Consider the following 26612-nt stretch of genomic DNA (forward strand, 5'->3'; position numbering starts at 1 on the left):
TTCATTGACAAGAATAGAATCTAACTCAAAAAGACAATAATGCTAAAGATATTATACGATAATGTCAAATACTTTAAAACTATTTATTTTTAACAGTGTGGTTTTTGGCATTGTAAGAACATAGTGTCACTATAACATTTATAAGTAACCCAAACGTAAAACATTCCGAGGAAAAAAGACAAGGGAGTGAAAAAACACTCCCTTGTAAATAAAATAAAACCAAATATAACTATACATATCTTAATAGTTAATAAAAATAATAAGTGGCTTCGTTTATAGGTGCTGTCAATGTCAAGCATTGATTACAGCCAGATCAACCCCTAAGCCTAACCCTAACCCAGATCAATTTGCAGGAATTGCCTAAAAGTGTCCCATATTTCCACGAACTTATTCAACCCCATAGGTGATTTTCTCCATGGAAAGGCAGGACGACATCTCCCGTGACCACATCAAAGTCTGTCCATGCTTTGCCCAACCACCCACCTCGCCTGAAGCAGGCACGTACAGTCAAACGAAGCAATGAGAAGTCATCAGGATCGAAACCTACTATACAAAGGTAAAACCTTGTTTATTTTTGACTGTCGGGGCGCTCGCCGCCAGCCATGACCTCCTCCACCCACGCTAACTCACCTCATTAAAGCACCGATTCTCCCCCGTGAGCAAATTATAGAAAAGAGCGTCAAACCCGAGGAGATTCCGATGGTGAGGCCACACGTGACTGCGAGGGGAACAGACATTGTGGCAGCAGCACTGGTGCACTATCGATGTTAATAATAATAACCAAGGACAGTGAGTGGGTTGAGGTTGGGGAGGTCAGAATCAAAGACACAAAGGAGTCTGAAGAATTGTGCTGCTTTTGCAGTTCAGATACACTACATCTTAAAGGTGACATATTATGCTCCTATTCAGGTTCAACTTTTAATTTGGGTTACAACTTGAAAAGGTTTACATGCTCTAATGTTCAGAAAAGGCATCAGTGTTCTCACACTGCCCGTTCTTGTAGCTGCTCTTTTCACCCTCTGTCGAAAACAACTGGATTTCTTTTAGCCCCGCCTCCCGATAAACCCTAAGTCTGCTCTGATTGGCCAGCTGGCCCAGTCTGTTGTGACTGGTCGACAGCTATCAAAATGGGTAGGAAACGTTACGGCCCTTCACCAGAGAAGTGGAGATTCTCAGATTGCTGGCGGGGTTACCCCGAAAGAATCCAACTGTGACATCGCAGTGGGAGAGAAATCTGAACCAGTTTGTTCAGAGCCAGGGTGCACAGATATGCACATTTATGTTATGTGCACAAACACTGAAAAGGTAAAATGGTAAATGGACTGTATTTATATAGCGCTTTTCTAGTCATATAGACCACTCAAAGCGCTTTACAGGAAAGTCACATTCACCCATTCACACACATCCATACAGCGCTGCTATTTACCACGCATTTTTCTGTCACATTCATACTCATTCATGCACTGTCGGAAGAGCCGTCAGAGGCAAGTTAGGGTTAAGTGTCTTGCCCAAGGACACAACGGCATGTGTACTGGCGAGAGTTGGGATCGAACCGCCAACCTTCGGGTTGGTGGACAAACGGCTCTACGTCCTGAGCCACAGCCGCCAAAAGGTGTTTTTTGTCTTTTGCATAATATGTTACCTTTAATATGAAATGGTTCTGAAACATTTAACATAGATAAACAAGTGATGTTACTTGCTCTTACGGATTTTTTTTCATGATGAGAAGTTACATGTGCAGGTGTTAGTGCTGCCTTTTGGGCATAATTTATGAAGGGGTTTATAAAATCTTCACTTATCGTTTTACATAAAACAAGCAGAATTATCTATAGATCAGTATATATAAGCATTAATAAGATCAAGTTTTGATCGGAAAGACTACTGTAAACTTTAGTTCAGCGTTTGCTTTTGTTTTAATGAGCTCTTTAGTTCATTACGGACTGTTTGACCACTTGTTTGACCACAGCTCCAGGACATGGCAACCCACAAGCTGTTCCTTTTATTGGCTTATAACGGATTTATAAATGTTGCCCTATCAAAAAAGTGGTACGGACTTGGTACGGACATACATATTTCCAAGGTCCTTTGAAAAGGTGAATCATAAGTGGTTTATCTATGAAATCTAAATGAGGAAAACACAGGTAATGTCTGTTGTTTTCAGCGTTTACATGCTCACTTTACCTGCAATTTTCGTGTGAGCTGCAGAGGAGCTGCAGGGGTAGAAATGTACCTTTCTCGGTTAAAATGAGTTCTCAGCTCCGACCCGTCACGTATCCGTGTGCGTCCAAAGAATGCTTGAGGGAAATTGGACTTTGCTAGATTAGGTCTCGGTGTATTTCAAAGTCTGCATCCTACGGAAGTCCACCAACCTGAAAACGTGTCGGTACGACAGAATGAGGGCCGAGGGGAGGCGAGGACAACATGATCGGCATGCACTGAACATTTGCGCTTCATGTCCATATCAGCAGTGGAGTTGCTTAATTCTTAATCATACCGTGTAATTGTCAGTGGTTATACTTTTATTCTAGTCCCAAACCCTCTGCATTCGGTTCCAATTCAATTTCAAATTTCAAATCACAGCGTCACATCTTCTCAAGGCACTTGGCACAGTGAGGTCGAGAACCTCACAATGAGAAAAAAAACCCAGACAGTTGCCACGATGAGCGAAGCGCTCGGCGACTGTGGAGGAGAAAAAAAAACTCCCTTTTAACAGGAAGAAATCTCTGGCAGTGCCCGACTCCGTTGTGGGCGGAGCATCTGCCGCGACCGGTCGGGGTGACGCGAGAGAGTTGAGTTCTCGTTGTATTTAAGTCCTGTCAGACTGTGAAATTATAATACTGACACTCGGAGATGTCATGAGGTTGTTAATGATAGCAAACGTGCACAGAAATGACCATGCCTCACTCTTCCAGGCCAGACTGGCCAGGCGCACCACGCGGGGACGCGCCCGCGGTGCGGTCGGACTGTGCGTGACCGCATAGTTTTTCCTCCTGCCGTGTTCACAGGGCGTCCGTTCACGAGAACAGGTTTGTGTATCGCAGCACGACGGAGAAAGTCAACGGGGAAGCTCCAGTTTGGCGGCGAGTGCGCCCGCCGTGTCGTGGCAACATGCGCCTCGCGCCTCTCCGTAGTTCAAACGGCGTCCGCTCTTTGTCGCGCTTTTCAAAACATTTATTTCCCGATGCGCGGCTCGCGGCGGGTCATCGCGTTGAACGCGGTGGCACGAAGCCAACGATCACGCGCGGCAGCATCTCGCCCTCCGCATCTTTTTCCATACTCTCTGCACCATAGGTGGACGCCTGCACTCGCTGTCGAACGTAAACTGCTCAGTTTGGAGAATCGGCGGTGGCGATTTGCTCCTCCTGCCCCGCGGTTTGATTTCCTCTCAAAAAGCGGCGTCGCGGCCGACTGCAGTGTTTCTCGGCACAGGTTCCCGAGTGCAGCGGGAGGATGTCGGCAGCGGCTAATTGAAACCGCTCTGCCTCTTGAAACTAATTAACCCGCACACTGTGCTTGAAAATAGCTCACGAGGTCATCGGTGCAAGATGTGGCTGACAACAGGCATCTTTCCTGCCTCCGCTTCACAGTGCAGAAGAGGGAATCTCAGGATGTGTGACGAATGCACTGGCAACTTCTGTTCAAGTAAAAATTCTAGGTACTAGTACTACACGTGAGTATTTCCATTTCATACAATGTGATACTATGTCATACACCAACAACACAACATCCCGAGGGCAAATATTGAACTCTCTGTTACTCCACTATAGCTTTAGTTACCAGTTACTTTTCCATCTCAATTTTTCATACCCTTTCTGTCCCAAACGCTGGACAAACGTATGCATGTCCAATCAGCCATGCTGCCACACTTGAGGTTTGGCAAAAGAAAAAAGAAAAATTCCCGTGTCACTCAAAAAGCAATCAAATATTTGTGTTATTATTGTCAATGTACTACTGCATGTATGTAGCGCTTTTCCAGTCTGAACGGCCATTCAAAGCGCTTTGCGGCACAGTTGACATTTGCCCATTCACACACACACACACACACACACACACACACACACACACATTCATACATTGTTTTTATATCTAGGGCTTTGTCAATGAGTCGTGCGTCTCATTCACGCGCTGCCGAACGGGCAATTTGGAGTGGACGAGCTGGGAACCGGAGCGCTGACCGTCCGATTGGTGGACGAGTCGCTCCGTCTCTGATTTTGGACCTTCGTCTCGGGCAGCCCAAAATTGCACAGTGTAAACTCAACGGGCCGAGCTCTTGTAGCCGTGTTTTCACTGTACCACACTCAGTTGTGGCTCGCCGCAATCGCGTTTGAATGGCGTCGATTTTGTAATTGAGTTTGTACTCTCATTAGCCATGCGTTGGCTGTGAAACAGCAATGGCAGCGATAAAACAAATATCACCGCGTCTCAATGGCTGAATGCCATTTAGTTTGAAAGTGTCCCGCAGCCACGGTTCACCCTGTGAGGAGGACAAGACGAAGAGAACGTGGGAGGGGGGAGAAAAAGAACGATCAGACTGTGACGTCAGGAGCTGCTCCCCGCAGGACAGTAACAGGCACCATAATGTCATTCACAGATGTCTGCTGTTTACATCAGCTTCACGTTAGGTTTTCAGCGCTGCGTACGTTTTTCGGAATCAAATTCCTCCGGCTCCCGAGTGGCGTCGGGTGTATTTCTGTCTCGTTCGCAATTTCCCAACAGAAGCCAAGGCAACATTTCAATCTGCCAGCAGGCAGCGTGGGACCTGAGCCCAGAAAAGTAGATTAGCTGGTCACAAGTAACGCGCACACACACACACACACACACACACACACACACACACACACACATATGTATATACATACAAGAAACTCCAGTGTCTCATTATAAATGATAACATTGGCTGACATATCATCATCAGATTTTTGTAAGCTTTGAGAAATATAAGAAACCTTAGGACTTATGACCACTTGTGGCACTATGGGGCAATGTTGGGCCCCCTTTACTAAACTACTCGGACACCTTTAATATTAAATCTGCATTGCATTTCGTTAGTTTTTTGGGGGATGAAAAAAAGACAAATAACCATAAGTACTGGTAAAGACGGGGGTGGGGGGTGGGGGCGGGGGGGGTCGCTCCTGATAACAGAATCCTCAGCGAGGCCCATGAGTACAGTAGAAAGTTGTTGGTAGCAACCAATTCAGATTACTTTGCCTTTTGAAATATTATTAGCTACCGTAGCAAACTACACTTGGAATCGGAGAAATTGCATTCGAGGTCAGTGGAGTAGGATGTAGCTGAGAGCAAAACGGTGTGTGTGTGTGTGTGTGTGCGTGCGTGTGTGTGAAGAGACATCTCTCTCTCTCTCTCTCTTAAATTTCAAAGACTTGAGTAGAATGCAAGAAGAAAAGTCCAACCTCCATATTCTCATCCTTTTTCTCATATGAAGCCTTGTCTGCATGACACCGCCGAGCCCCGTGCTGCCCAATCAATGCGCCGGCGGACGTTACTATTTACTTAAGCCCAGTTATCCGTGAGAAAAACAAATGTGTTCTCCACTGGGAGACGACACAATAACGGCATCATCATCACTGTAGACGCCCAGATCAATATTCATGGAACACAGTTTACGATCGGACGGCAAATGACTCAGGCCCTTCCGTCTCTCGTTTCCTGATATGAATTGCTTGATGTGAAAAAAGCTGCCTTGCTTTGTATTTGGGAGGACAAAAGGAAATCCAACACACAGTGGCTTTTCCAGCGGCGTGCTGTTGGTGTAATGACTATTCCGAGGGCTGTGGAGTCCAGCGAGTAGAACGTTTCGAAAATCGAAAAAAACAATTTAAAAATGTTTCATGCGACGGTGACATGAGGAGCCATCGTGTTGGCTCACCGACGTTCTTTTCCCCCCCGAGTCCCTGTCGCGCGCTTTTGATTTCGGGCGTGCATCATGCTATGTTAATTAATGCATACTGCACGGTCCTCCCAGAAATATAGATACTGAGAGAATTCAGAGCTGCAGCTTTAAAGCGCCATCCCCTTTCCTCTGTACTTGTGCACACGCCGCATGCGTTGACCTCTCTGGATGATTTCATCCTCTCTCACCACGTGGAGCTTCCCTGATTTGCATTTTTTTGGGGGGGTGAAAATGTGCCACACAGCCGAACAGGAGCTATTGGTTTTGTCGTGCGATTTTTCGCGCACGTCAACCGCTCGGGGCTCTCGACTGCAGAGCCACGGTTAGACGATCTTTTCAACTGAACATTTTTTACAAAAGCATGTTCGTCTGACGTCGCAAAACGTCGTTGTCCGACTCAATGGAGCGGTGAACACTGCATGGATGGGCCTTCATTTAATTACAGCAATGCAGTCATTGTTTTCTGCCTGTGTTTAAGTTGGCATGACTAAATGTATTACTGTTTGCAGCCTGCCAAGCTAATCTCGCCGCACAATGAAGAGCCTCCCACGGCTGGAATGAGTGTGTGGGCAGCTTTTTGAAGCGGAACAAAGGAAATAGAGAGGCACTTACTCTTAGACACACACTGTGGAGCTTACATGGGACACCGGCGGGCCTGTGTGCATCTGCTCATTCAGTGCAGTTTCCATTTCGACACACCTGGCCTATGCACAGACAAACAAAAAAACGGACAAAACTCAACGCACGCAACCTCGGACTCAGTACATGTGTCCAATGAGATATAAAGTGGGTTTTTTTCACAATTGAAGCGAACAGTCTGCGGCAGAAGAAGCATGAAGCACTTTAACGGGTGTGTTTTGAGGGTGACATGCAATGAACCAATCAGAGCGCCCTCTCCCTTTCCTTTTAAAAGCAGGATGTGTTACAATGATATAATGTTAGAGTGTACATTAAATCAAATACAATGCAGGTCGAGCTACTTTGTAGTTTAGTGTCATGATTTAGGCTAGATCCCACATTTCTCTCTTTTTAATTTATTTCTTTCCATTTATTAAATTTTGTATTTAATTTTTTTTTAGATTTTTGATGTAATCTTTATTTAATCGGGCAGTCTAATTGAGATTAGGATCTCTTTTTGCAAGAGAGACCTGAGAACAACAAACATTTATACGATCAACGACAAGGAATTACAAACAGTTACAATAATCATAGCAAACACAAATCAATAATAAAGGGGATGTAACTTTCTACTTTCAGGGAAGTTTGTGATTTATTCCATTCCAACGGTGCACAGTGTCTGAAACCAGCTATATAGGATTTCATGTCAATTATTTCTGCATTGATTTTTGAATGATGACCTGTATGTGTACGCTGTGCGTTCGAGAAAGGCCAAATTATGGCTGCAGCTGGAGTGTAAAGGAAAAAAACACAAGGAAAAAAGGAGCATGCTAAAAGGACTGCTGAAAGGATAAGCATGGGACTGTGGCAATGGTTTGCCGTAGGTTTGGTTCTGTGATGTTCAAATAAAAAAATGAGTAAAAGAACAAGTAACTGTGCTTGCACCTTGGCAGATTGTCGTCATAAGGGCCAAATGTTGCCAGGTATTAGGAGAGAACCCTTCTCCGCAGAGGAAACGATTTCACTTTGCACACGTAAACTCGCACCTGTCTGTGGAGGCACATCACCATCTTGAAATTGTGCCTTAAAATAGCAATGAAATACTGTGTTATGAAGTGGGCGCCGGGTGGGAGATGACAACTGTGAGGGTCTGAAGACATTTGCGTCACACCCCGGCGCTGCTTTGCATCGGGTGTGAGAGAGGGCCCCTAGGTGTTTAGATGAAAATGTCGTTTTAGTAGTAAACAAAAACTAAAGACAGTTTTTTTTTTTTCTGCCTACGCCGTCGTTTCATGGCTTGCGTCAACCGTTTTGTTTCCGCGTCTCGTTTTTAAATCTCAGTGGATTGTGCATGAATTTAGTCCATGAATCTCAGAAATTGCCACGTCGGTCGAACAATACCGACGGGGGCTTCACAAGGTGTTGCAACAGATCCAGCGGCGGAATCGTAAATGTTAAATATGAATTTGCTCTGCGTTTGCTGTGTCCCCTTCAACTGTTCCCAAACACCGGCATACAGACTGTCCTACCTTCTTTGTCGAGCTTGATGGATTCAGGGGGGATCAACAGCCCATGACTCCAGGCACCCTCTCCAAATGACCCCAGATGACCCCAGATGACTCCGCAGCCTCATCTGTACGTTTTGGGGAGATTTAATCTTAATATATATTGTCTCAGAGTTCACTGTCAAGGTTGTGTGTGTGTATATATATATATATATATATATATATATATATATATATATATATATATATATATATATATATATATGCATTTATTTATATATAAGTAATTTCCGAGACCACCCAAAATCATATTGTAGCCGCCAGCAAACAACCCCAGGCCCAAATGTTCAAGAATGGCAAACAAACATAAAACACCCAGTCCTGTCAGTTGGTATTGATATCATTTGACCCTGTCACTGATATTCAAGCTGGTATCATATTTTTCCGAGCTATACCCAGCCGAGTTCTCCTTGCAATTAACCTACAGGACCTCAATCCCCACCACATCCTGTAACTGCTGTCAGCCAGATCCACATATCAATCCTGAGTCGGAAGCAATTTTTTTGCCCTGGATCCCATTGAATTTCCCATGAATCTTGGGCCTTGTCTGCTCGCAGGGGGTCGTGGCTCCACGGGGCGAACATGTTGGTCTGAACCAACGGGCATGTAAAGAGCCGCAGAGATGGAGGTGCACGTCGGCAACATCCGGAATCTGCAAAGCGTGGCTGATGAGACGGAGGAGGAAAGACGGAGAGGCAGGAGAGGAAAAACAAGCAGCTGGCACCAAACGCCCACCGGGTCAACACAACAAACATGCAGACACGCACGCGCACTCGCTCGCTCGCTCGCACGCACGCACGCACGCACGCGCGCGCGCACGCACGCACACACACACACACACACGTACACTCAGTGAATTAAAACTCAAAGAGGAGCCTTTGACATCTGATCCATACTGTTTTGGCTTCAGGGCTGAATGACATTACTAATAATCTCTGATTATCAATCTCTTGATATGTTCGCACACAACCCTTTCGGTTGGGTGTCCAGTAGGTTTTTGCTTTTGAAACTATAGCAGGCAAACACATCATTGTAGGTGAGGACGACTAAGAAGGAAGAGCTCAGGAACAACAATACTACAATCATTACTGGAAAGAAGGAAAAAGAAGGGAAATAAAGAAAAGGAAATTGAAAGAATTGAACTCTCGCTGCCGTAAGATAATAACCTGATCGGCGTGTCATCAGAAAGCTTATGCTTATTATTATTGTTGAATTATTGCATCTCCATAGGAAGGTGAGCATTTGTGCCCATGTTCTTCATAAACATGAGTTAGCTTGATTGTGTGAGATTTTTCAGTTCTCCAAAGACGGCGCTGTCGTCATAGCAACAAGTGATTAAAGCGCATCTCGGGCGCAGGTAGGCGCAAACAAACAGAAATAACAATTTCACTTGTAGTTTAAAATGAGTTTACAATGAATTAACTTATTTTTGAATTTAGTCACTCAATTTGGACAATTTCTTATGTAAATCTTACTATGACATTAAATGATGGATTTGCATCATAGGTATAAACCTGGAGCACGAGGGTCGAAACAATCCATTTCAGTCAGATTTGAATAAAAAAAGAAAGAAATGATTAGCTGTTGGTATATACCAGATGTGGACTTCTACATGTTACCTGCGGCCAATTTGTGTGACAAACAGCGCATCATTCGAAACCATTAATCTCTTCATTAAATTGGCCGGCAGGTTTGCTGTCAGCGAGAACTCCTTGAGGACACAATATTTCGCTGCTCCTCATTACTTTCACGCCTGCCCGAGACAAGGTAATGGGAGTGGAAATGTGTTTTGATTAATTTTTTGAGTTAATTGAGGCTGGTTAGAGAGGTCTTGGCACGGAATGGATATTTAAGGCTCAGCGGGTTGGTGTTTAGGGAGCAGGGCATCCAGAGAACTGCATTCGTCACGATTTATTACATTCAACCATCTCATTACCTGGCTGGGCGCGCACACGCACACACACACGCACACACACGTACAGTACACACACACACACACACGTACAGTACACACACATGCACACACACCCATATGGCCAACAACAAGCGCCGTGATGACAGGATGTGTGGGTGACTGACAGATGACAGCACAATGTGAGCGTCTCCCTCGGCCGAATAGTGTGGGAACGGCTGACAGTTGTCAGATGGAGTGACACATTGAGCACGCACACATTCCCTCCACCTGGCAAAGTACACCTCGCTTCAAGGTAGGTGAGCAGCAGAGCAAGATTGTCACTGTGTGCACATTCTGAAGTCGCTAACGGCCGGCTGGCAAACAGAAGTGCAATTTAAATCACTTCAAATCTTGGCAAAAGTTGATTTTAGCCAAAAAAGGAAGAAAAAAAAACAGCTGAAAAGTGAAATTGACAGTGACAATAAAAATAAGGGGCTTAGGCAAAAAAATAAATCTAGTGGAGGGAGTTTGCTCAGATAACATAGAGATGGTTCAGTAAAATATGTTTAATTTCCCAAAACAATTTTGTCTTGGAGGGTTAAGGAGGAGAGAATATACAGTATACATTGATCCGTTTGTGTGCGCCAGGTGGACTGAAGTCAACAAAAGAAACTGATGGTGTCCTTCAACCTCAAAGACATCTTCACAAACCAAAATGAATAATGCATAAAATAATCCCCAGCAATCATCAGCATTAATTAGAAATGAAAATGAACATTATTTGCAGTGCTAAAATGATCACACATTAAGTGGGTGAAGGGGGGAAAAAGAGCACATGATAAAACAAGACGTTTTGTTCTATGTATAGTCTCTTTAATATATCTTTTAAAAAATGGATATACAATCTGAGAAAGAAAGGGTCGAGGACTTGGGAGAAAGAACCGGCTGTTAATCTTCTCCCCGGGCCCAGCGATGGAGTCGGCCCAGGCAGAGACACTTCCCAGTCACATCCTGGGGAGATCATAACACTGCTGACTGCCAAAGCAAAGGACGTAGGCATCCGACCGAGTATTAGTAAGGCTATGATTAAAAAGTAGAGTGGTGGGCTACCATGCCCCGGAGGCAATTTGCTGTCACCGCAATTAAAAAAGGGATGGCTTTTAAATAAATAGGCAGTGGCATTAGCCTTCAAGGTTTGATTGGACCGAAACCCATGAGGGGGACAAACGCCATGGAACGCCAACGTTATGCACACGACAGACCCATCGTTTCATCAGCTCTTTTATTTTGACAGAGGCCAGTGTCGTCTGTCGATCTGTTCACTTTCATCAGGATGGGAAGCAAAACATTGGAGCTGTTGAACAATGGGTCAGAATAACAAAAAGAAGAAGAAAAAAAAGGGGGGGGGGGGCAAACGGAAAACCAGAGCATGCCAACACGTTTCAACAGGTCACACTGACGCAAACGCTCGCTCCCTCACACATACACACACACAGGCATAAATGCTCAGTCTTTACACACACCCCCAGCATAAACGTTCAACCCTTAACAACTATGTTTTCCGACATCCCCTTTTGTCAAACGCACCCCTGGCAGATTACTCTGATTTTTTTTGCTTCATGCAGACATGTGACGACAAAGCTGGATGGAGTGACAACAGTTGATTATAAGAAATGCGACTTCAAACTGGAGGCACGGCCCTAGCCAGGGCACGCAGGCACGCACGCACGCACGCACGCACGCACGCACACACGCACACACGCACACACACACACACACAAAGACCTCACTGAGTGGCACAATCTCTCTTTAATGCACACACACACACACGGTTTGACATTCTCTCGTTCGCTACGAAAGCCATCCCATATCACTGTACACTCAGTGTGGTCAATGTTCACGGGCCATCAAATCTGCTAACAAAGTACATTAAAGGGATAGTTCAGTGATCTTGAAAGTGGGGTTGTATGAGTTACTTATGCACAGTTAATACGTCACCTCATGGAGACGGTGATCAGCGATGTCATTAAACGGAGTTTGGAGGAGAGAAGTGGAAGCAGCGTGAGTCCGAGTCCCACTGTTGCAGAGGGGACCACTGGAAAACGTCTTTTTCGCCACATTTTAAAACGTTATATTAAAAATCTATATCCTTTCAATCGTACAGTAAATGACGTATTTTTTTCACTGCTTCAGTTCGCCGCCAGCCAGCCGTTTAAGTTTGCAGTTTTTCTTTTTTTAAGGGCACTTCGGCCATATATTACTGCGCCAGCTCGCCGCGGTAGCTCTGAGGCGAACAGATGATTTGCGGAGTGATGCTCGGCCGGCATGGCCGAAGTACGCCAGGGAAAAAAAGTGCAAACTTAGAACGGCTGTCTGGAGGAAAACTGAAGCAGTGAAAGAATACGCCCTTCACTGTACAATTGAACAGACTGTTTTTTTTGGGGGGGGGGGTAAGTGTTTGAAAATGTGTCGAAAAAGACGTTTTTCAGGGGTCCTTCGGGGGTCCCCTCCGCAACAGTGGGACTGAGACTTACGCTACTTCCATTTCCCCTCCAAACTCCGTTAAATGACATGGCTGATCACCATCTCACCATCATCACGAGGTGACATGTTAACTGTGCATAAGTAACTCACACAACCCAACTTCAAAATCACTGAACTATGCCTTTAAAGGGCGAGCTCATCTGGAGTCACGGGAAGTAGATTTTTGTGACCTTGTGGCCTAGGTCAAGCTACTGTAAGCTATCGCCGCACATTGTACGGACAGTGAGGACGACACACACTGGGTGAAAATGGCATCTTTTGATGCGAAAACCGCTCACTCGCTAGCTAGCTAGTCTGCTACTTCGATAGCCTGGTCGCTAGCTAGTTTGCTGCCTGACTTTCTTTCTGAACTTATACTCTCGACTGACATATCCATACACGCGCAGGAACACACGCAAAGAGAAGTTTGAGGAGTATCGTCTTCCTAGACAGACATACTCTACACCGTAGCTTGTGGAATCTCCCACAAAAGAGAAGTCTGGAGACAGTAAAAATGTTTTTAGTCCATAGCGAAGAATTATGGAGATGAAACAATGACTATGAGTTTAAAGTGCTGACTTTCAGGTGCTCTTATTTTCATTCGGGACTATTTCAAAAACAGGGATTATAGCTGCTTGTCCATTAAACATGGGAGTGGTGAGCTACAATTCCTGCAAGGTTAATTTGTTATGGATTTAAAATCAACGGTGCTATCGGTATGTTTTCTCTGCCGCTGAATGCGGTTCGCCGGGAGTGGGTGGTGGCCGCCGGCCAAGAGCTTCAGCAATTGTTATGTTTAAAAAGAGAAAAGGTCAAGATGTGGCCTCTGAGCGGAGCTACTTCTTTAGGGGCCGACTGGATGCTACATTCCTCGGCTATCACACACTGACAAGACAGCCTCTATTATCACCTTCACCGATAGGTTAGGACGGGGCTAGCATAGCATGCTAATTCCGGAAGAAGGAAAGAAGTGAGAGAAGTAGAAGCAAAACACGAGTTGTGATTTTACTGCCCTGGCCGGGCCAGTGAACCCGCAACCTCGGGCATGGGGGACGGATGCGCTAACCACGAGGGCCAAAACCGCAGAGTTGCAGCGCCACCAGCTAGCACATCTCTTGAGGTGTCTACAAGTGATTTTACACCAATTTTTTGATTTTGATTTTCAGAAAACCCCGATTTTTTATTTTGGGGAGCACACAGAACCGACAGCTAGCGGACCGTGAGAAAATATACGCCGATTTTTACACAACGTGTATTGGTTTAGAATCGCTTACTGCCCCTTTAACATTGGAATTGCAAATTTGATGCTGAACTCTCAACATTTGTGCCAGATGTTGCTCGGTGTTTGGCTAAGTGGCAACAGAAAAATGTACAAATAGCACATTTAAATCCAAATCAGTACTTTAAACCCATAGTTATTTCAAACCCAGTGCAGAGTACGGCGCTTGCATAACAAAAAGGTGTCACTGTCATAGATTGCACTGGATGGATTAACCTCAAATGGCAAAGGTATGCACGGTTGGGGGTTGTGTGAGAGAGAGACACAGAAAGACAAATGGAGCAAAAACAAAAACAGTGAGGAGAGTCTGGGTCAAAGAAGATGTGAAGCTGAAAATAGTACACATGCAAGCAGAATAAAAGACTTAACTGGACAATGTCGGCATTCACATGCTGTCTAGTGGGGCAGAAGTCTTTAGTCTTTCCAATTTATCTGTGTGTATCAGACGAGTGTACAGAAATGTGTGAGCATGTGTTCACCTCTTACCACAGGGTGTGTGTGTGTGTGTGTGTGTGTGTGTGTGTGTGTGTGTGTGTGTGTTTGTGTGTGTGTGTGTGTGTGTGTGTGTGTGTGTGTGTGTGTGTGTGTGTGTGCTTGTGAGCCCACATGCATTTTCTCTTTAGCAACACAAACACGGCAGGCACTGGTACAGAGAACTGATAGTAACATATTCTTTTTCGTGATTCATCAAATTTTAAACAGCTAAATGCAAGTAGTATTTTTTTCCACCAGTGAATCCTCCAATCAAATCCCTTGCCATTCGTTCCCATGGCTCATTTCCGACTGGCTCAGGCACACCTCAGTGAGGCGGCATTCAGATTTGCCACAATGAACAGACATTGCAACACTCAACTGTTAAGGATAGTTAAAGGATCTTTTTCATTTCTGTGCAAGTCCTTTCTTAAACACACTTTTTTTTCTTTTCTTTTTGTTCCTGCAAGGTAGTTTATTGCAATTGGGTGAACAGAGAAGGGCATAGGTGGAGCTGTGGTGCCAGGAGGAGGGGAGTCGTAAGAGTCAGCTGTTGATTCACACACATCGGGGAGTTGGCCAAGATAAGCAGAGGCAAGGTAGAGTAGTTTGGTTGATTGGTACAGGCTGATGTCGGTGCTTCTATCATCTGGCGTAGTGCTTGATGTAATCTTGAACCTTACTCCGAAAATCCTCCTGGATGAAAGAGAGGGAAATGTAAAGAGTATATGAGTTACACGGAAAAGCAAGGAAATTGGTTAAAATCTGTGACACACTTGGGTGAAAACCCAACTGTTGGAGATGTGTCCCCATTTTGGAACTAAAATCAGGGAACAATACTTAATACTGGCATTTGGGGTTTGCAGAATGAATTTAACTGATAGCACAATCATTGAATTGTATGATGATGAACATGATGCATGTTATGTTATCTATGTATATACATTTAATTCTTGCACATTTGTTTTTTTCCCTTTTCAATTGGGAGCAGTCAGGGGACATCCTGTTTGAGACTACTTCACACCTTAATGATGTTACAAAGTCTTTTCTAGTTTACTTTCCCTGGTCATATCCCCTCTGGCAATGCATGCCCTCTCCTTCCTTGACCATGTTTATCCTTTTCCTCGACCACGTCCCTTCTGGACTTGCTTGGCTTCTTTCCACCCCCACCCCCCTGTCCATCCATCTTTTACCCTCCCCATTGTAGCTCTCTTGACCCATCCCTCCAGGTTAGATCTGGCCTCGATGGAGCTCTGTGTGTGACCTCACCCTCCTTCCTCTTCTGACACCACTCCGTTGTGTCCATCATTTCAGCCTTCTCTCTATCTCTTTCTTTTTAACCAATTAGGCTTTTCTGGGGAAACACAATTTCATAGATTTTGATCAAAGGCTGTTCACCAGACTGCTATTGTTTGAGCTGTAGCAGCTTTCCTATTTCGTGAAAAGACTTCCTTTATTGGCTTTTTAAAAGAAAGTGCACAGCCTCGCAAAACTGTACTGTGGCTCGACATATTGTGAATCATACAAGCGGTGGTAATTGGAGCCACTGATCGCACACTATTGCTGTTATGGGGACAGTCTTTACTGGAATTAATGATGCAGTGCAGAGGTTTGAAAATTGCTTTGGAAGCACCAAAGCACCCAAAGTCATGTCGAGATTTTCACAAGCTAAACATTGCTGATGTAATTCAGTATGTTGCTTATGATCGAGGAACACTTGAAATATTTATAGACAGAGTTTTAATAGAAAAGAAAACTAGAACATTTATATGGTTATATAGATGCAATTTGAGAGTATAGCTTTTGCAACTCAAGTTTTAACGTTGCATACCAGTATTCAGGTCACCATTTACAAGGTTTCAAACCCAGAAAAAAAAATGATTCACTGGGAAAACGGTGAAAAATTTGAAAATGAGAACTTGAAAATGTGTTGGAGAGATATTGTAAAAAATTGCTGCAGTTGTGACGAAGAAACTTTGAGAGGGTTTTCTTTCAGTTTCTGAATATTTCTGAGGTAGGGTTCTAGGCCATTAAATACCATTATGGCCACTGCGTCTGCTGTCCAACATGAAATTTCACACACACAAATCCCACACGGACAAACTGATTCATGCCACAGCTCCAGGTTCATGTAGTCAAAAATGCATTGCTGGGGATTCTGTGTGGCCACTTGGGTATACGCGAGAAATGGGGAACAAGAGGAAAAACACGAGTCAGTGGAAAGAGAGACGATGGGAGACAGGAAAATGTGACATGGCGTGTGCAGGAATAATGAAAAGCTGCCAGAGACAAAAACCTCAGGATTGATGACAGTTTGAGTATCTGTTCAAAGACGGATGACTGATCAGCTCTTTTGGAGCTCTTTATGCTCTTTATAGCTCCTTACGGCCAAATGCAGCATGTTTAAATCAGACTAATATTCTGCATCTGGAAGCTCAGTGATGCTCTCTTTGTGTTTAGGCTTTTAATCTGATTTAATGCCATTTGAAAAGTCACTGGCTCAATGTACTCACTAATGTTTTCTAAATGGCTTAATTGGTGCGGTGTATAAACAAACTGTGAGCAATGTGCAAAGTGAAATCCAATTCATATTGCAGAGCTCTCAAAAGTAAATAAAATTGATATGAATGATTACTCATCCCCATTTCTGTTGAGCTGACCTAATTAGAAAATGATGAGCCCCGTCCTGAAGCCTACAGCCAAGCTAGCAGGCTATGGCTGGCTGCATAGCTTTGAGCTAAACGCTAAAGTCAGCATGCTAACATTCTCACCATGGCAATGCTAACATGCTGATGCTAAGCAGGTACAGCTTCACTATATCACTGCGTTGTGTTCACCAGCTAACACTTGCTAGTAAGCACTTTTATGAAAATCTGTCATCCGTTTTGATGGTATATTATTCGAATTATATAATAATATACCACCACAACCGCCACACCAGTCCCATAAACAACAAGGCTATGGATATTGGATGGATGGATGGATGGTATCAGTGGTTATCCAACTTTGGATTTCTTATCTAAAATACTGTAACTGCAACACAGAGAGAATTCTGTAGAGTATATCAAACTGACGTACCAGCAGTAGGGATACCACAAACTCATGACAAGAAAAGACATGTCAGCTCCATATTTGTGGATTGCTTACTTTGATCTTTCAGATTAGAATGCGGGAGGCCTCACTCTTCATTGCACTTGAAGATGTGAGCACTGTTTCCCATTAACTACTAAGACTGTGGCTGCCGCCATAGTTTAATTTGTCCTGATAACATAAACCGTTACAAACCTTAGCACCATTGCCTCATTGAAAGAAACTGCTTTTTTTCTTTTCTTTTGGTGGTCATCATTTATTTCCAACTTCCCATTTGTAAGAAAATATGAAACGATAATGCAGAAACGTGGTCTGCCTCAAAGCCATATATCATAATTCCATAATTGTCTGTCTCAGGTTGTGCTGTGGAAAATGTACATCACTTGTAAATATGTGTTACTGGTCCGTCTGTCACCTACCAGCCATTCTCCGACCCATCTGCCCTTTTCGCAAGCTTCTGGGAGGCTTTGTGGGAAAAGCCACAGCAAACAAAAAGAGACACACATACTAATAGGATACCACGCTTTGACATTTGGTGGAAAAAATAAAAGAAGATTTGCAGGGCTGACAAAGACAGCAGAGGAAGTAAAGTTAAATAAACACTGCAGGGCTTCTTAAAGGAAGGTGTAGCTCCAACTTGGCCCAATTAAGCATTCTCACATAAAACATCAAGGACAGAGCAGACACACCGACATAGAACACACAGACTTTGGTCTACAAATGGTGTTTAAAGTAGCCCCAGTTACTGTGTCCAACAAAGATATGAGGTGTAGACCAACCACTTTGAAAAGTGAAATGAAAGAACGTGTCTATTAAAAATGCAAACCCGTTTAAGTTGTCACACAAATCTGAAGGATGAGACAACTTGCATTATTGTAATCTCACAAATCTAAAGGGGAAATGTTCATGAATTTAGCTTTTTTCTTACTCTGTCCCTTCTTTTCTTGCTTACTGCAGACAACTGGCTGAGACTGAAAATTACTGCCATTACTTTACACAATCCAAGAAAACTGAAGTCAATTAAAAAGTTTGTTGGACTACTTTTTTCTTTTTTTGAGGGGGTCTCTGTTTCACTTGCTGAAGGCAATTAATTCCTTTCTCCTCCAGCAATCTGTACAGGTACCTCGAAATGTCTGCCTCTATCAGAGGGAAGGGGATGCAAATGAACCCCTTCGGGTATGAACAGTTCTGCTTAAAGTTGAAAACTAAGCAATGGAACGCCTTAGGATGTATTGGGTAAACAGATTGCAAAGGGAAAATGGAAGGGGAGAGGAGAGATGTGAACAGGAAAAGAAAGAGAGATGACAGAGATTATGGGGGATGAAGAGTTGTGGGGGCCATGAGCACAGGTATTTTCACACTTGGGCTGACAAAAGAATTGCAGAGTTCTGTAAATTTAGTACAAACATCCTGGCACATCTGGGTGTGGTCCAGAAACAGTGGTTCTACCTCAAAATGCTGCGAGGTTCTTCTAATCAAACTCCACTATTGGTCCACTTGGCTCAAAGGAAGACGGCAAAGGACTCTTGGAGGTATTTGCACAAGATTTTAGGATTCTCTGGTCGACTACAGTCCCTACAAATCATCCAAAAACGGTGATACTTGAGCTTACTGAGAGCAGTAGCTTTTCGGTAAAAGGCAGACGAAATCACATAATCGTCGTAAAAAAGGTGAACAAATGTTTCCAAAAGTGACATGTTACAAGCTGAGCTAAATTGTTTCTTGTTAATTCTGCACATTGAAACTGTTATGCAGCATTTTCCCTGTAATACTGCTGTAATACCTTAAGATTTCCCATTAATTGCTCAGGTTGGGCATCTACTTAAACCGGTAATAAAACATTGTATGAAATTAGTGATTTCTGTAGTCACATCTAACATCTGCGCTACATTAAAGTCATCACAATTTATTTATCAGACGTCTTATATTCAGAACTTGAGAATTAAGGAAGCCAACGTGTTTGTTTTTTCGGGTTTTTTAACTTTACACAAAAATGAACAAACTGTGCACAAAGGATGAGCAAACAAATGAGTCACCACTATATGGAGTCATTAGGACGGTGATGTGGTGCTGCTTAATAGTGTAATGTGAAGAATTAATTTCAATATAATTCATAATTTCATTATTTTGACTTGCCTAAATGAATTCAAATTGATTCATCAATATCCTGATATTAATAATATGCTAACTTCAAATGGGGTAAAATTCAACTTTTAGTCAGAAAAACAGGTTCAGTTTAAGTTTATATAATTTATTTATATTTTTGTTCAATAAAAATAATGCAATAATAAAATAATTATCTGTGTTCTGTGTCCCTCCAAGTATCAAAGGTTCAAAGTAAATAAACACGCACATGACAAAGTTATTATGAATAAACCTGCATATAAGAATTCTCAAGTCGCTCCTCAGCCGAGCATCACATGAGATGATTTACAAGACGTGTAATTGGTCTGCGAGTTAGGTCCAGATAGGAAGGCGTCTGGGTCCGGATCCAGTCTGCCTATTAGTGATGTAGGCAATACTGACAGATTAGGCACACACACCATTAAGGAGGTGACTGGAGCCACACCGTCTGATTTATATGTATGACATTAATGATGAATTGTTTTGTCTTTCTTTTTTTTTACCTGTGCTACAGGTTTGACATAAATACAATGAGACGAGCATGCATATAGAATACCGAAAGACTCGAACTTCATTCTAATGACGAGGACGAAGCTGAATTTACAGAAAAGGCCATGGTGAGCTCGCAGCTACAAACTTATTGTTTTACAAAAAACATCTGATTAAAACCAACTAAGCGCTAGAAATAATTAGTTGTGACAACAAAAACAAGCCCGAATTATCAGGCTTCAAACAGCCAGAATTTAACAGAGAGTAATTAAGAGAATGGAAGTAGATTCACAATCAGTGAACGTCGGTATTTTTATTTGGGGGTTAATCTCAAGTGACTTATGAACAACCTTGATGTTTCTTCTGCCTTTGGAGGCAAGAAGGAACATATGGAGGCAGTACGTGGTGTGTGTGTGTGTGTGTGTGTGTGTGTGTGTGTGTGTGTGTGTGTGTGTGTGTGTGTGTGTGTGTTTGACACGATTGACTACTGAGTGAAGAGGCTAAACTGTTTCAAGTACGTAAGGAAGCAAGGGAGTGAGTACGTAAGAGAAACAAAGATGGTCTCTCAAATTAACCAGTAAGAATTAGTATGCAGAGTGGGATCAAGGGATACGTGAGCTTTGGAGCTCAACACTTCACAAACCCTCTGAGGTCCCATTCTGTCGCCGCGTGTGCTTCCAGAGAGGGACAGGAAGTCAAAATCATACTATCAAACACCACACAAAAATCTCACGCAATATGTCCCAGATACATTGGCACCAATATCTGATTTCCTGTTCTGAAACACTGTTCTGCACATAACTGGACTCCTCTGCTTCCTGCCAGTTCAGCCTTTTGCCATTTTATGGACATCTGACATTTGAATAATGGCATCATGCGTTCATGCTGCCATGTGGTGTGTTAAAGGCCAAGATGCACTTTGGTTCACCCTGATCACCCAGCTCTGCTGTCAACAAAAACTAAATCATACTTACAATAGACATATGACACTGTATATGATATGATCAAATATACAATTTTGTGAAATATGTTTTGAGTATAATATGTGACATTGAAATGACTGATGTAGTATGCAGTGATACCTGCACCTGCACAATAGCCATTAATCTCATCCTGTCTTTGCAAAGACCTGCTTTTTTTTCATGACAATTTGTGTCATCTGTGAAATACAGATTTAAATTTGTGATATTTTGAGGCCATTATAAGTGGTTTGCAGGGAACTTTACCCTCCTCTTCTCCACTAATATTTATTTCATAGCAATGTCAATGTTAAAAATATTTTTCTACAACTTCATTTTCCTGGCATATGGAGGAACTTTCAAATATTAAACATTCTTGCTCCCTGCATGACAGTATAACAAACAAAAAAAAATCTAATTTTTTTGATGCCTTTGCGTCGCTCCAGTGCGAGTGACACAAAATGTTGCATCTATACGCATCTTTGCATTGACTTTGTATGCAATCTCATTGCGCAAAACATTCGCTTTGTGTATAGTCGGTGGCCAAGATGTAAAATGTGCTGTTAGACATAAATCAAACTGCCGCTACCAATTCAATAATTAAACAAGGTGACTTTAAACAATAAGTGGTCATTAGTCAGATGGTGAACACTGACTTCAAGCCGGAAGTGTTCAATGTCAGCCATCTTTGTACTACTTTAATTCACCGTGAAGTGACTATAAGACCTTAGAGTTACTGTAGTCTGTGGCATTCAAAGTTTCAAATTAGAATATTTTTAAGTATACACAATGTAAACACAGCTCATGCTCTTTCAAGCTGATAAGCCCAGCCTACATTGTTATAGAGATGTTTGTGCATGTGCTCACACAAAAAACCACCCTCAACGAACAGTAGTGTCCACCACTGTCACCAACTAACTATTCGCACGTTCAACACACACTCCCCAAATAGCCCACGAGAGTGTTTCCTTTCAGCCACTTTATCCAACAAATGTGTTCGAGTGAGCAGCCACCAGAGGAGTTCCACTTCAAAAGCCCTAACACACACAAACACACACATCCGCATACATAAGCATGCATGCTCGCTGTCACAAACTCCCACATCTCCGCCCACTTACTGCCGCCGTTGATTATAGCCGGCTGTGACTCAGTGGGAGTGGGTCACGGTTGGATGACTTTGTGTTTTCAGTTGTTGTAACTCCAGAGAACCACGTCATCACAGTGCAGCAAGACCAGAACTTCTGGAATTTTTTTTTTTTAATGATGCCAAAAGTTTAAAGAAAGTCCATCTTTGATCTATAAACGACAAATATGCTTACTTAAAAAACTACTTTTCTCACCACAAGCGACACGTTTTAACCTGAGATTAATCCTTCACTGGCAAACTTCCGCTTAATCAGTCTGAATAGTGAAATGTTGAGCATGCTTTAATTGCTGCAGTCATAAAGACATTTTTCTTCATAATGCAAATTATTTTCTGCTCATCCACAAGACATGTTTTCCTCAGTCGGCCAGCTCATTTCTTATTTTTTTAGACTTTACAAAAAGTTCCCAGCTACTACCTATATCTCTCACAGTTCTTTCAAAATGTATGTTTTATTGATAGGTTTATAAATTGATAGTTAAATATTAATGTAGTATCTATAAAAATATGTAATCCTCAAAACAATGAATGAAAATAAGATCCTACTCTTGGTTTTCTGAAAATATATTGTTCCATATGGCCTCAAATATGTTTTTCTAACTCAAAATACGATTATTCAGTTTCTGACCCAAAAATGAGGGTCGTCTTTTTGTATTTGCTTCATAAAAAGGCTCCCCACTGACTCTCTCCTCCTACACCTGGGACAAGTGACTCATTCCAACGATCAGAACCCCTGACACAAACCAGCAATCATTTTCTGCACACTCTGAAAAACTGAAAACTGAAAAACTCTTGTCACATCTAATGGGGGTCACATGGCAGCATTATCACACACCACTGGGTGTGCCCCAGTGCATCATGGGAAAGGGTATGTGCAAAGTGCCAAAGGTAAAATATTGTACTTTAAAATGCTTTCAGCTCGACTCAACTCATGCTCAACTAACTACTATTTCCCTGGTCAGTGGGTTCCCTGCAGAGTTACATTCGTATGGTTGGAAAGCCAAGAATAGCAAACTATTGTAAGAGAATAAAACCATTATCTGAACACTTTTTGACACTGATGTGCTGATATATAACTGAATGTAAGAGCGCTGATGCACGATATAGAAATCGACGGAAGAGGACGAAGGGTGAGATAGGGGGAAGACGTTTTAAACCAATAAGCCGTGGTGCCTGTCTTATAGAAACATCATGAATATTTGATTTGCTAAGAGGAAGATTTCCATTGCCATTCAACCACTCCCACATCAGCTCAACATCTATTATTGCGTATGCCAAATGGCGGGACGGCAAGGCAGTTTCAGTAAACCCCTAGATAAATAAAACTTAAAAGTTACAGTTCGGAAAAACAGCAGGCTTACAGATAAATACACATACATTCTTGATTACGCACCGGGGATTAGAGTTGAGAGAGAATCGGAGAGACCCAGTGAAGGGCGCTAATTTGACTTACAAATTCTAGAGCCTGCTGTCTACTGCAGAGCAACTGAATTAAACAGTTGAGCATGAATAGAGCACCTTTTCTTAAAAACACCTGTTCCAAGCACACGGCTATTGAATATTACAGCATTGCCATTTTCTGCTCAGAAAGGCTGCTGCATGGTCTTTATCTTCAGCTTGATTAAAGCCCTCTCAACTGATTATCACACGATTCCACCTACAAAGGCAAATAGTGCACACCAGAGCGCTACAGCAGCTACGCTGGCAGCTACAACAGGAAATGAGGTTCCTGCAGTGGCTGTGTGTTTTGTCCAAATAGATTTTCTCTGCAGGCTATCAGCAGGAGATAGGATTTGAATATGGACACTATAAGCAAGTCTGAGATACTCCACAAATGACCGTTGGCACTGAATCTGTTGTATGTCTGATGAAAAAAATGGAATTCAAGATGAGGTAAGAGAGTCACCCTGAATGTGCCTCACCTTGTCCCTCAGATGATGTTCTGCTGCATCAATGTTCAACGGGTCATCAAAATTCAACAGGTCCTGCAGAGGAAAAGCGTGAGAGGACATGAAGCAAAATATGTACAGAGAGAAAAAACGGCAAAGCTGAACTACGATTTGGAAATGAGTCATGAAACACCAGCCTGATCAAGGGCAGAATATCTCATAAGTTTAGTCATTTCACTATAGAAGTTTTCAGGGTTTAATACATTTATTAATGATTCAAATTTGTTCACGGTTAAAATTTAAAAAAGAGATATTATAAATTCAGAATTATTTATTGGCTGCAAAGTCACCCTGGATTCCGAAGTGCTACGAACTGAACAGCATAATTAAACTGTTGCCTTAGAGATGATGTGCACAAGTGAGGCAAGAATCGAAACATTATTAGAGATAAAAAGGAGGATGGCCTGAGAGGTTGTTTCCTGATTAGGAGGTACGATTTAGGGCATTATCATGTATCAGTGACGATTACCATCACCATTATCATCATGGACACAGCGCGGACCTCAGGGTGACTGTGGATACTTGTTAATGTAATCAATTATACATTTATGCACGCTTGCATTGAGCAAAGTATGCTTTTTTGGGACTCCAAAATGTTTTTAATAACCCATTGAAAATGTGTGTATCAACATCTCATTTAGAAATGTAACTTATACTCTATGGTTTATCAATCTAAAGACATAATACAATGGCTATTGGTTAATCTGATCTCTGTTCGGATTACTAATGTAATCATAACTTACAAACATACAGTCTGAACAACTTTAAAACAAAAACTTGAATAGTGTAAAAAGAAAGATGCACTATTCAGGTAAGAAGTGAAAGCAGGGCTCTTGGTGGAGTTTCCTTATTCAAATAACAGACTTTTAGAATCCTAAATAAAGGTATACAAAGGCTACAACTAATGATTCTTTTAATAATTTGAATACCTGCCAATTATGTTCGCGATCAATCATTTTGGTCATCATCAAATTCAAGTTTTGTGTCATCAATAATCCGAAACCAAAAGATTTTCTACAATTTGCTTAAAAAAAAAAATATATATATATATATATATATATATATATATATATATATATATATATATATATATATATATATTATATGATCAAAATAGTTGACCTGTTGTCTGTCATTGACCAACCAATTGCATTGTTTTATATTTAATTTTCCTAAAATGTTTTGAACAACATAATCGTGTCAGTCAAAAAAAGATAACTTACAGTAAACAAGGAGTTCAATCCCCAGACCACGTCCTGGAAAAACCAAATGAAAATGCATTAATGATCAAAGAGACAAACTGTATCACAATCACAATTAATCAAAATATATTCTCTTGTTACAGGGGGGCTAACAAATTAAACATGAATATTCATTCAGCTGAAGCTAATGTAGAGGGATGATGAGAAAAATGTTAAAAGCACATGCAGGAAACCAGTGGACTGACAATACTTTTCCATGGTGTTCATCTAAATGAACACAACAATAAAGTGAGTTTGAATCACTGCTAAAAGAAAACAATAACAGATCGCAACGTGACAGTATATTCGTAGTTCCGTTCCCATTGAGTGGAAGATATTTAAATGTGGTTCAAAAGCAAAAGGAGAGAGGTACGTACATTTACGTTATGAAGATGTAAACCAATATATTCTTCATTTTGATACAGCAGGTCATTAGAAAAAGTTGTTGTTTGATGTTCAGTTTAGTCTTCACCCCAACGCTGAACCGACACAGTATTTAAATCAATTTAAGTGTAAAATCAAAGAAAACGCATGAGATGTTACATTTTGTCCAGTTAGTATTCCAGGTGACGTGACGAAACTCATGCACAAGACATAAACCACTGAACCCCATTCTTATCTCGTTGTCGGTTACGTTTTGTCGGCCTCTGACGTACCTCGAAAGCAATACTGGACATTCTCCTGCCGAACCATAACAAGAAGTGATACTGCAATTATCACTATATAATACGATATATCCACTCAATTGCGCTGTAAAGTAAGAGTGCAAAGTAAATCCCAGACAAGGAAGAGCAAGCTTTCCCATCAACTGAAATGGTAACCACTATGTGCAGCAACTAGATCCCTCTGCCTAAACCTTCATGAGGATTTCAGAATTTCTACATTTCCTGTGACACAAAGCAACCGCACAGCAGTACAACGAAAGACGCAAGTTCAAAATGCATTGTTATATAATTTCCATGAATCTGCTCTCAGCACTGTAGCAGAAGAAGACTCCATAGTAGGTCTGGCAGTGTCTATAGGTTGTAATGCCCAGAGTGTGGGGAAAAACAAAGGGAGCATCAGAATTATCTTTTATCACATAGCTTACGGCTTTCATGTGAAAAAAAATCTGAGTCTGGTGAATTCCAATTAAGAACAGCAGTGACTGAATAGAAAACAGAACTGAAAGACATCACAAAAGACCACATCAAAAAAAAGAAAAAAGCTTTATGTCACTACAAACAACTGTTAGCAGGCATGTTGATTGGCAATTTCAATAAAATGCTTCCTGGGCTTCCATTCAATTATCTTCCATACGTTCCACACACAATACAAACTATTCAGACCTCTTCTTGTGCACACTTTACTGTGTT

General features: G+C 42.1%; 1 protein-coding gene across 4 annotated transcripts in view; it reads right to left on the reverse strand.

Moving 5' to 3' along the window:
• Nucleotides 1-10534: 10534 nt before the first annotated feature.
• ube2f (ubiquitin-conjugating enzyme E2F (putative)) overlaps nucleotides 10535-26612 on the reverse strand; it is a 41921-nt gene continuing 25843 nt past the window's right edge. For 3 of the 4 annotated variants that reach the window (XM_035603798.2, XM_035603797.2, XM_035603796.2), the window contains 3 exons: nucleotides 25240-25272; nucleotides 23990-24052; nucleotides 10535-14957 (listed from right to left, as the gene is read on the reverse strand). In XM_035603798.2, coding sequence (XP_035459691.1) covers nucleotides 14907-14957; nucleotides 23990-24052; nucleotides 25240-25272 — 147 coding nt within the window. In that variant the 3' untranslated portion in view covers nucleotides 10535-14906. Of the gene's footprint in view, nucleotides 14958-15530; nucleotides 15616-23989; nucleotides 24053-25239; nucleotides 25273-26612 lie in introns of all 4 variants that reach the window. The other variant, XR_004784302.2, reaches the window with a different exon arrangement.

Source organism: Scophthalmus maximus, chromosome 14 (assembly GCF_022379125.1).
Source record: "Scophthalmus maximus strain ysfricsl-2021 chromosome 14, ASM2237912v1, whole genome shotgun sequence".
NCBI classification, from domain to species: Eukaryota; Metazoa; Chordata; class Actinopteri; order Pleuronectiformes; family Scophthalmidae; genus Scophthalmus; species Scophthalmus maximus.